The sequence below is a fragment of the Pleurodeles waltl genome, chromosome 12 (genome assembly GCF_031143425.1).
Source record: "Pleurodeles waltl isolate 20211129_DDA chromosome 12, aPleWal1.hap1.20221129, whole genome shotgun sequence".
Taxonomy (NCBI): domain Eukaryota; kingdom Metazoa; phylum Chordata; class Amphibia; order Caudata; family Salamandridae; genus Pleurodeles; species Pleurodeles waltl.
The window spans coordinates 436605338-436618034 of record NC_090451.1 but is presented as its reverse complement, the minus strand read 5'-3'; the positions used below and the strand labels follow the sequence as shown (position 1 = coordinate 436618034).

The window sequence follows — 12697 nt, the reverse complement described above, 5'->3', positions numbered from 1 at the left end:
ACCCTGAAAAGATGCTTGCTCCCACCTATGATAGGAGTTTTTTTTTTAAATCCATGGTCATACGCTGCCTGCCAAATTGTTTTTAACACCACTGCTTTTTTCAGGTCTCTTGCAGCTCCCAATTACCAAATCACTTCCCTTTCTGTGCCTTTTTGCTTCATTCCCTTTAAAAAGGTAGCGGAAAAATTAACGTGAATGATGCATTTTTTAATATTCAACAATGCAGTTGTAAAACTCAAGCTACTGATTTAAAGTTGTGTGGAATTTATTATAATACATTGCTTATGGTATATTCATTTTTTGTGCACCTAATATATGCAAATATTTCTGCATCTGGCCTTAGTAACTCAAAGAAGATACTGGAGTACTTTAAGACCTATACAAAGGATGTGCGATTATCAGCGCACTTATTGGCCAACCTGCAAGACTTATTTGTTATGGACCTTGCACAAGATGCATCAGCCATGGGAAAGTCACCCCAGCATGAACACTGTTACTGAAATTGAAGCTCCAATAATTTTATGTTATGTTTGTAGCACCTCACAGTGGAAATATTGGATCATTTTTACTTTGGATAACTAAGAGGGCTCAAAAGAACATTCTGATTAAAATAAGGGAGTGCAGTCAGTAGTGGTTCAGTGTGATGGAACTTTTCTATTTTTGTAAATTTAAAGCACTTCTAAAGCATCAGGAGCAGTGTTAATCCACCAAGGACCTTGTTGCTCCTCATTGATCTAATAAACACAAATTATAATACAAGCGATAAAGTACATTAGGCTTTACAATGAAAGTGGGACAGATAGAATAATAAAACCATAAAGATTTATTAAGGTTTAAAATCTTTGCCGAAAGCAAAATGAATGGTTAATAGTCAGTCAGTTAGTCATTTATACCAAGGAACTGTATGAGGCTCAGAATACAATGCTAGAAATAATTACACAGAACTAGATCATTTCTAGTGAATAAATCCTAAATCAGAGGTCAGATCAGTGCTGTGTGCCTCTTCAACGTCAAGGGAAAGAGTGACCCCCCACCACAAGAAAGGGCTTGTTTGTGTTATACAATTGAAGTCATACATTCAACACAATTTCTCAAGAGTCGCAAAGTTTGAGCCAATCATGTTAATGAGAAAAGAATACAATTACTGAGCTCTCATTCTCAACACTATCCCACAGATTCACATAATGGAGTTCCCATCCCTGGTGCCTTTCGGACACCTCACTTGTAAATATAAATATTGTTAATTCATAAACAGGGATAAGATCTCATAATGAAGAGTCACTCTGTGGCCCCAAAAGGTGGGACCTTGGGAAAGTGCACTTTCAATTGAATATCATGTTTGCAGCATGTGCATGAATCGCCTGTATGGAGGGCGAGACAGAGGTGAAAATATGATTACATGCTGAACAGATGGCTGAAAACAGTACCAGCCATTTTGAAATCAGTGCTCACATTGTCCAGTCTTAAAACAAACACAATTTTCTCAACATTATGTCTTTGTCTGTATTATATGTTATTTTTAATTTGTTAATAGTACTGTACACCTAATTACAAAACCCTTTTCCACCCCCTTCTAAGGATTTTTGAAAGTATCACAATCCATACTTCATTAAATCGGTCCCTTTACTTCACCATTTTCATTGATGTCAACTTCTTGCTTTTGGATTCCTCCAGCTCCTTTATTGCATCATATACGCCAGCCCTGATAACTTGTATTTTGTTCTCTTTTCTCCATCTGTTTTGTTTTGCCTGTTGCTGACATCTGCTTTTTACTTCTACTATTCAACCCCTTCACAAAGAGCATAAATCCCGAACATTTAATCAGAACAGGAACACAATTACACAAATCAAAACAACTATTTTGAGCATTATTAATTTCCCAAGGTTACTTCAACCTAAATGTTCCATTCATTCACCAATCTTCGAAAACCCCTTTCCAACTACACTACACCAAACCCATGATTTAACTGTCTTCCGTATACCTTGCTCTTCCAGCACATTTGCTTCAACCGTAATGTTAGTAATATTGACGATGTAGTTGTTAGTGTGCTTACTGCTATCAGGTACATAATACAACATTGTTTCACACGCACAATATGATGGACTCCGTCTTCTTTCACAACCAATATGTCTAAAGCAAGCCAATTTTGCATGACAATAGCACGTACAGCCATTGATTCTTTGTTAATACTTGTCAGTGCACCTGCCATATTAGTAGCCAACCAGTCTAATAATGTGGATAACCTTTTAATCTTTGCATCATTTATAGCCACACCCAGCAACTCGCTATAGCTACTTTTCACCCTTCTCAAACGTTTATCACTCATGTTAATAGTCTTGTCTGTATGATAGACACACGAACATCCTCCCCAATTATGTGGGAGTTCAAAATATATATTATGAGACACATAATAAAATCCCTGTGAGCATAGGTGTACTCCCAGTCATAACCTCATTATTAACTAAGTAGCTCTGTCCACACTTGTTCCACCCTACCACATTTGCTGATTCTTCATTCTGAGTCCTCTTATGTACCATGCACATTATCACTTTTCATGCTTGATGGTGACTAAGGCCTTGATTTATATGTTGGTGGAAAGGGTACTCTGTTGCAACGGCAATGGAGTACCCTTCCCACCAACATAATGCTCCTGCCACCAGATTTAAATTTCTCTGGACCTTTGGCTTAATGAAGAATTCTCTGTCTCTGCCATGGTTAGATCCCTCTGTTGGCCCGACAGAGTAAGGGCTGTCAGAGGTTGACTTGTATGTCTGCCCACCTAATTTAGATGGGCTACATACAGGTCAGCTCGTCAGCACCAGTAAGCCCTGGAGCTAAAGGGCAGTAAAAGCTGCATCTTGATCCCCCCCGCCATGGGAGATAACTTCAGTGGTGAGGGGAGTATTGTTTTTTTTCATTGTCAAAAACAAAATCCTACATATTGATATGCATGTATCCTTGCCTCACAACATAGCAACTACATTTGCGTTTTTGACATGGTTCAAAGTGGAGCACATTTCTGCATTTCCTTTTATGGCTTAGAGGACGGTAAATGTCATATTGAATATTTCTTGTCATGTACACATGATTTGTTTCTGTATCACCTGCAGGCGGTTGCTAATTTCACTGGCTGTGATTTAACTGATTCTGCTGCTGCTGTAAGTTGCATGAGGAGGAAAACTGAGGTGGAGATCCTAAAGCCTTTTCTGAATTGGGTAGGTGCCAATATGCATGGTACTGGATACGCTGAATAAAGGTATTGTTATTTCATAACATTGTGATCTGTAGATTTTACCACATCCATGGGTGGTCATACAATATATGTAATTCGACAGGCGGCTTTGTTGCTTAGTTTTGGCATGAGTGACACTGCACATGGACTTTTCTTTAAGGCTAAATATTAAGTGAATGTTCCCTTAAAAGAGTGAAAGGACATCTCCTGAAGTTGTTACAAGGAAAATAAAGTATTTTTTACCCAGTAGGGGTAGGGGGAAAACTGTCACTTGTGTTGCAATGGAAAAGCTGTACCTTACTGGATTTTTACAGTGAAGGTTAAAAATAAAAGAACAATCTCTCCACTTGAGGGGAGACTTCAAGCACATACCTGCCCCACTGATCGGCCACTTACACACCTTCCCAGGGCCACAGAATACATGGATAATTGTGCCCATATTATTAACACCTTTTTACTGCTAGCTACATTTTGAAAACACCATAATTCCTGTTTGAGTCGAAGATAACAAATATAATTTAATCGCCCACTCCTCTTCCATACCAAACTGTCCACCTCCATGAAATCTACAAATGGAAATAGAGAGTATGCAACTCGTATATTTTCTGTCATTCAAAGATGGCCGCTGGCCTGTGTAGTCTTAATGTGTCTCTGTGATGCAATCTATATTCTCTCTCTGTTAGTAGACTTGGCTTGTGCCAATGTTACAATATCTACCCGTCCCCTCCACCACACACACAGCATCCACTGACCAATCTGTTCTCCAAGACTACACCAAAGCACCAAACCTAAGTTATGGAGCTTCCATTGGCATTGAAATATGCTGCAAGTTAGTTGATTATTCCAATTAGTGCTTGCAAATGTATTTGATTCTGTTTCGTACACATTGAGCCATTCTATTATACTTTTTGCATTGATCAGTACAGTCTATACTCTGATAAATGTTGTTGTGGGATGCTAAATAACTGTTACATTATTCTAAAAAACATACTGTGGTTGTTGTGTTGCTCACTGATGGTTATCATGCTGCTCAGTTTACCCACGTTGCTTTAGAGGTATTTAGTCTAGTCTACTGAGTATGACACTCTGCGCGATTAAGGCTTAAGCTGTAGTGTGGTCAATTTTATGTATCCTTTGCGTGTTAGCTTCAGGCGTTAGGCCTTTGTGCACTTTGCCCTGGATGTATTTTATTACTTTGCTCGCAGCATAGAGCCTCTGTGAACTTTGCTCTAAATGCTTTTTATTCAGCTTCGTACTGTTATTTTTCAAATAGCCAGTTCTACAGTCTTATTTTTTTTTTTTTATATCACACTGTTTAGCCTACTTCAGCATTGGAGTTTTCAATAACACATTCTTGTTCACTCGGTGCTTCAGTCAAGGATACAGTCTGGTATATTGCCGATAGACGTGGTAGGAGTTTAGGGCCAGATGTAGCAAAGGTTTGCGAGTCGCAAATGGCCCGAATCGCTATTTGCGACTGCGCAAAATCGGAAATGGGATGCAAAAATCCAATTTCCGACTCGCAAAAAGCGATGCGAGCCGTTACCGACTCGCAAAATGTGCGACCCCATTTTGCGACCCGCAAATAGGAAGTCGCAATTTGCGAGTCGCAAACCATATGCAATTGCAACTCGCAAATTGCGACTAGTCGCAAAAAGCCCAGTTTGCATGTCCCATTTACCACTAACTCAGAGCAGGTGGTAATCATTACCAAAGTATAAAAGGAGACCCAGAAGGCATCTGGGTTACTCAAGATGGCGGAGATATACCTGATAGCAGTGAGGAGGAGAGTCCACACAGCCCAGCAGAGGAGGAGGAGGAGCCAGAGTCAGGAGCAGATTTACAGAACAAGGCAGACTCTTTTTCAGCAAACTGAGGAAGAAATCTACGACAAATACTGACTTAGCAGCGCAGCTATACTTGAATTCATTGAATTACTCAAACCACAGCTAGAACGCCAGAATCTGCGCGGCTGCGCCATCCCTACTCATGTGCAAGTGCTATGCTCACTGCACCTCTTGGCCTCGGGGAGCTATCAGGGGGTCATTGCTGTGGCAGGTGGGGTATCTCAAAGTGCACTATCAAGGTTCCTCAGTGCATTCCTAGATGCCATACTATCACACATTTCTCACTTCATATACCTACCCAGGAATGAGGCAGAAATTAACAGCACCAAGTTGGACTTTTACCGGATTGCCAACTTTCCCCATGTCATTGGGTGTGTAGATGGGACACATATTCAAATATGCCTCCCTGCAAACCTGGAATATCTGTTCCGCAACAGAAAGTGTACCCACACACTTAATATTCAGGTTGTTTGTGACGCCCATTATGTCATCACTGACATTGTCGCAAAATTTCCAGGCAGTACTCATGACTCCTACATTTTTAGGCACAGTGGGATACACCAACGCCTGGAACGTGGGGAGTTTGGAGACAGATACCTCCTAGGTAGAGCTGAATACACCTTGTAGACATACACACAGATCAATGTGCACACCAACTAGGACTTTCTAACAGTGTACTGTTTGTGCCCAACAGGTGACAGTGCATACGCACTACGGCCATGGATTATGACTCCGTACTTAACACCCAGCAATGAATGTGAGAAACGATACGACAGTGCACATAAGAGGACCAGGAACCTGATTGAACTCACCTTCGGATTGCTGAAAGCACTGTTCAGATGCCTCCACCGAAGTGGAGGTGCCCTCCAGTATACCCCCATTAGAGCATTCAAAATTGTTGTCGCATGCGCTATCCTGCACAATATTGCCACCCGACGTGGGCTACCTCTCACCCCTGCAGACCCAGATTCTGAGGATGAAGAGCAGGAGCAACCACATCGCCATCATGGGGATCGGAGCATCGCAAATCAAGGCAGACTGAGACAGCAACACATCGCAACCCAATACTTTGGAAGGTACGTGTCAACTTCAACCATACTCACCTATTGACCAAAAACTCCATTTGTTAAGTGGAACAAAAAAACTATTTGATATGTGCAGAAATTGAACTATTTACAATGACAAACTGTTTAGGGAGTTCAGAAAGCCAACCATGCAAGGGGCACATTGTCGCCATGTACCCCTACATCAGGGACAGGGTTTAGTTTATGACCTATGGCGGCCTCTGCCAGCTTGGCTGGTCCCAGGTTGTTCTGCAGTGCTCTGCCTGGTACTCCCACTCCGGAGCACCCTGGTGTCACCAGCAGAGACACTGCTCACAGTGGAGCCCTCTTCGCTGTCCTGTGGGGTGTCCCTTGTACCCCTGGACACATGCCGTGCCTCCATTAGATCGATCACATGGGTGATCCGGCCAATGCCTCTTGCCACATCACCTGCAAAGTGGCCCATTTCCACCTGGAGGCCAACTGTTCTTCTGGACAGGCCAGTGGTGTTGACTGCCAGTCTGCCAATTGAGGAGGCCATCCTGTCCAGCCTCTGGAGCAGCTGGCGGTCCCTGCGCCGCCCACCCTCGCTCTGTAACAGCAGTCCAGCCACCAGTTCCCGCATGGACAGGGCTAGGTCCCCAGTGTTGTTTCCTATGATGTCCAATTGTGCATGGAGCTGCTGCATGCTGGTCTCATTGCTCCTTACAAAGCCGTGCAGAACCCCACTAATCCTCCCTAACATTTGGTTCTGCAGGCGCTGACCACGTAGCAGTTGTGCCTCGGTCATGTTGGTGGATGGACGCCCGGACTCAGCCTGCAGCCCTGCTCTCCTCAACCTGCGTTGCCTGCGCAGCGGTGGATGCCCTGTGGGATGTACTGTGGCACTCCTGGCTGTTGCAGCCTCCGGAACCACTGTTGCAGCAGGTGTAGTTATCAAGGGGATGGTGTTGGTGGTGCAGGTGGGAGTGTTGGCAGCTCCTGTGCTTTCCTCATGGGGCTGGCTGACTGTTGGCACCTGGCTGCTGTGGATGGTGGTGGTGTCTTGTGAGAGACCTGTGGGACATGGGGAACAGACTGTCAGTGTCTACTATCTGTTTCACACTTCCTAATAAACATTTGCCTATTGACTGCCTACTTGACTACATTGCCCATAATGCATCATTCTGGTGTTTGCTACCCTGAAATGGAGCTATCTTGGTTGTGCATGCCCCTGTGTACATGGTGGGTGGGGGTATGGCATTGATGGGGGTACAGGCATATCACATGGTACTCACCGGTTGATGTTGTGGGCTCAGAGGTGTCCAGATCTCCGAATCCTGTAACTGCCTCCTGCTCCAGGGTCTCCTCCACCCTTTCCTCCAGGGGTGTGGGTGGTGGTACGGATGATGGTCCCCCTCCTATGCCTCTCATCTCCCAGAGCCTTTCTGCCACCCTCTCCTTGGTCCGGGAGAGGAGGTCATACCACCTCTTCTTGATCTCATCCACACTCCTATGGCTGACCCCCAGGGAGTTCACCTTTTCCTGAATATCCAGCCAGATTTGTTTTTTAGTTGAGTCTGGCACATTGAGGGCTGCCTTCCCAAAAAGATCATCATAGTGCTGACAGCATTCCTCTGTCAGCACCTCCAGCTCCTTCTCGGAAAATTTTAATTTCCTCTTTCTGGGAGTGTCTGCCATTGTTGCTGTAGCTCTGTTTGCAGTTCTGCTGTTAAAAAGGGTGTGGTCCTTCCTCCTCCCAGTTGTATTAGTAAACTTCCTGGCTGTGATGTCATCATCATGTGCCAGGAAGTGTTTCCAGAGAGTTCTGGAGTGGTTTCTGGAGTGTTCTGCAGCACCTGCAATCAATTTACATGATACTCGCAATTTGCGACACCCACTCGCAAATTGCGTGTCCGTTTTTTGCGCGGTCGCAAAAAGCGACCTCACAGACAGCGGACTCGCTATCTGCGTTGCGACTCCGGGTGCGAGTCGCAATTTGTCCCCGGAAATTGTACCTGCATTCCTATTAGCGACACGCAATTTGCGAGTCGCACATGCTCGCAAATTGCGAGTCGCTAATTTTTTTGTACCTACATCTGGCCCTTAGTCTTTGGCATTCTTGCATAGGGACATTTTGTGATCACACTGACATGTTAGTTATAAAAACACTTCCTTGTCCTAATAGAGGCAAGAGGGAGATTCTGACCAGGGAACCACAACTAGACGCTGACTGCCTCGTTGCAGATGCTGAACCTGGTCACATGCCTTTGCTCAGGTATGAGGGTTGATGGCTTCCCAGGGAATCTGAAAGGCAAGTTAGAAGCTTAACATGCTGTGCTCGAAATAGAACTAACTGAGAGAGAGTAGAATTTATTAACACCATGATAGCGTTATTCTTATGTTTCACTCTCCTAGTGACTATTTCAATCCTACTGTGTTGTATGGTTCTGGTTATTGCGGCTCACGCCTTAATATCTAAAATGCAGTTGTTTTATTAAAACAATCTATAAAACTCAAACTGCCTTTGTCATTTGTATATGAGATCATACTGAGTGACCACGACTTCCCTGAGAAGTTCCAAAGATGTAATACGCTCTGCTGCCCAGTCATCTCTTCTCCTTGGGAGAGATGAGGCACTGCTAGTTAGCCGGAGCAAAACCGGATTTGGGGTGACTGTGGTCCTTCCAAGTGGGTAAGACTTAGTCCCCCACACCAAGAACAACCCTGCTACCTAGAAATCCAGTAGTCTCATTTAGGATAATGAGAGCCCACGCGACAAAGCCTTAACAGGTAAAATAGGGAACAACTTTCTTAGTGTATGAAGCAGTGCAAATCAGACAGCACCCACTTTGTTAACATGCTTCTGTAAAGAAAGACGATCATTAAACATGACTCCAAGATTGTGCACTGCCTCGCAGGAGCACAACTCAGTCTCAGTAGGGAATGGCCATAAATTTAAGGGTGGTGGCATTGCAGTCTTGTTTGCCGAGCAACATAAAAACTCTGTCTTGTCCCTGTTTAGTTTAAGCAAATTTGCATTCATCCATTGTACAATATCCACTTAACAGGTCTGAAAGGTTTTTACAGCCTCCGTCTGACTATTGTTAAGAGACAGAGGATCTCTTTTACAAGGAATTTGCCCCACTGCTGCACCATTTTTTCGTGATGCAGCAGTGGTGCAATAATAACTCCATATCTAATATCTGGCTGCGTCAGACAAAAACAAAAAAAAATGCAATGTAGGCACTCCCTCCTAAAAAATAACACAGGATTGACGCTGACGTATTTACAGTGCTTCTGGAAAATGACTCTCCCTTAGCAAAAGCCATCCAGAGTCACCAGCGCATCCAAAAAATATCGCCTGGTCAGACCAGGGGTAAAAATGACCCATTGGCACAGGTACATAAGGAGAACATACCCAAAGCTCTAGGACACCATGGACCTACTCCTACTGCAGCTTGGAGCACCAGGAAGACCACCACAACCACCACCATTACCACCACAATTACCACCACCTGCACCACGGAGGCAGCGCAGGAGAAGGAGAAGCGCACGTATGGACAGCATGCCTCACTAATTGGACTCGGTGAGGAAGAAGTAATTACCAATTACTGTCTGAGGAGAGAGTCCATTGTACAGTTGCTACACCTGATTGCGCCAAGACTACAGGCAACAGGGTTCCCAATATTCCATCACAGACAGCGCTCATGTTGTGCTTCATATGCTGGCCTCGGGGTACTTTCAGACAACTGCAGCCCAAGTGGCCGGAATCTCTTATCCATTATTCCCCTCATTCCTACCCACTGTCCTGGTTACCATCATCCCTCTGACACTCCATTACATACTCTTCCCCAACACGCAGAAACTGCAGGAGATCAAACAAGGATTTTATGCCATTGTTCGGTTAACACATGCTGGGTGCAATGGACTGCACACATGTGCAAATGTGCCTCCTGCTGCAACTCCCTATGTACCGCAATAGGAAACACATCTACTCCATCAATGTCCAGGCCATTGTCGACCATTGTGAGTTGATCACTAATGTGGTGGCAAAATACCCCAGCAGTGTGCATGATGTATACATATTTTAGCACTCAAGCAATAATTCCAGGATGGACAATGTGGGAATGTCCTACTTGTAGGTAAGCAAATAGCAAGTTTCTAACAGGCACAATAGCAATTAGAAATGAGTGACACAATACACATCGCACTGTCTGCCTACACACATAGGGACTTCAAGATAAGGGCTATTCCACATGGATGCACCATGCATCACGCTTCATATGCAATGCAAATCCCCCTACCATAATACCATAACACATCACAGGCCAGTTTTGCAGATGTTGCATGATGTAAAGTCACACAGCAATGTATGACAGGCAGAAAATCTGGCCAACATCACTATGGGAAAGGATGGTGTTCCATGTCCACTGCGGGGGTGCTCCGATGCAACCCACACGGTCTATCAGACTTGTCATGGATCCTACACCAGGAACTAGGTGCAAGGTGACAAACAATGGCTCATGAGCATTACGACACACATCTATCACTCATAATGCCTCTGAGGAAGCAGCCTTGGCTGGAAGGTACTCCCATGCACACAAATACAATCCTTCAAGCAATAAAGAACCCATACAACCCCAAATGCAAGTGTGAATGTGTACTTGCTTGGCAACATGTGTGCAGGTGTAGCTGGAAGGAACCTTAAAGTGCTGGAGGCCCCAAATATTGTTTACCAATTCCCCTTCTCAGAGATGTTAAACAGTGCATGAAGTTGTGTAGCTGGACTGCATAGGTTCACTCCCAAATCTTCAGGATCCATGTGTTGTGTGCACCAATTTGGCAGAACACTGTCACACTTGTACACAATGTTCCCTCATTCTGACATGCACTTATGGATATGGAAATGGCAGTTGTGACTCCATGTCACTCAGTTGGTATGTGTGAATGCATACTGTGTGGATGGAATTCTGTCAACTGCCCTGGACAGTACTGTACACTCAAAGCCCTGTGCCAGTGTAATGTAGGCCACCACCAACATCTGGGGATGACTATGGACCCATGAATGTGTCTTGTAAGCCATGTCTAGTATGTTACCACATACCTTGGGAGGACCTCCAAAAAATAAACACATCCACATCCTGTCTCCCCGTACATGTAGTGTGAACACATAACAATGAGTGGACTAGAGCGATGAGAAATAGCCAACACCAAAATCAGCTGCATAGATATGACAGTCTAGATGTCTAATTGTATGATGTATATGCTTCTGCACTCTATTTGACATCACATTGTTTGATTGAACAGTCCCTTGTAAAAGTCAGTACACTGGCATGATTGACACATCGTGTGCTCATAACTGAGAGAAGTGCACAACAATAGCAATACACATAACAAACGGCAGGACTTAAGCCAATACAGTTATCCTAAACCTCGACACTGTCTCTTTTTTCAATTTCAGCTGACCGAGGAAATGGGATAAAGGAGTGGGTAATGACCCCATATGCAAACCCACAGACAGAGCCAAAATAGGCACACAACCAGGCCCACATAAGGACAAGTTTATATTTGGTTCTTGAGCGTATGATTGCGTATCTTAGAATGTTTGGTATTTGGCTATTAGGTATATGATTCACCGGCAAGACAATAGTTATATGCTCCATCCTTTGATCATTTGGTGTTCCAAAGTTTTATGGAAATATGAATTTTCATATCATATATTAATTAATCTGATTTCCTAAATGGCGGCGTCCTAGGACGCGACTGATCGGATTTGGAGCGCCGAAAGGCTTCAAGACGCAAGGATTAATTAATATATGATATGAAAATTCATCATCATGAAAACACCAAAAGCTTGTTATAAATAATATCATAACGTCTTGAGAAAGCCCTTGGTGGACTCACCCTAGAGGGCGAAACACGTGTTGGCTGGGTTCTTTTGTTACTCTTATGCAACATGTTGGAATAAAGCACAACTATACTTTATAAGTTTGACCATTGTTTATGAAATATTTCTATAAAACTTTGAAACACCAAATGATCAAAGGACGGAGCATAAAACTATTGTCTTGCGGGTGAATCATATACCTAATAGCCAAATACCAAACATTCTAAGATACGCGATTATATGCTCAAGAACCAAATATAAGTGGGATCTCACCTCTTACCAGTTAGTACCACATCAGGACAAGTAATGTTGTGGAGCGGACCTTTGGCCTGCTCAATGCATGGTTCCGCTGCCTGGATGTATCTGCGGGTAGATTACTCTATGAATGTATGATAGTGCTTCCACGTGACGATAAATGATTAAATGTAATGCGTCTTGGAGTTGATGTCACATTTCCAGTAAAAAACAACTCACCCAGATCCATGAAACTATTTGTAGGTGACTATATGCAGGCCACAACAGTGGTCAATCAAGTGTGAACACTGTCATCATCCTCAGAGTGCCAGACTCAAAGCACTGATCTTTGAAAAGTGTGGTGTGTAATGTTTGCATTGCCCATCAAACAACCATATTGTACTGAAAACACACATATCAGCCAAATATGTGTTGGAACAAAAGAAAAACAGAACAATCTAAGGGGCATAT

At 43.7% G+C, this 12697-nt stretch overlaps 1 protein-coding gene across 1 annotated transcript in view; it reads left to right on the top strand.

Annotated features, from left to right (window-relative positions):
* Nucleotides 1–12697, top strand: part of LOC138267779 (fatty acyl-CoA hydrolase precursor, medium chain-like) — a 410618-nt gene that overhangs the window by 183777 nt on the left and 214144 nt on the right. Inside the window, exon 8 of the mRNA XM_069216979.1 lies at nt 3112–3216. Within this exon, the coding sequence (XP_069073080.1) occupies nt 3112–3216 (105 nt within the window). The remainder of the gene's footprint in view (nt 1–3111; nt 3217–12697) is intronic.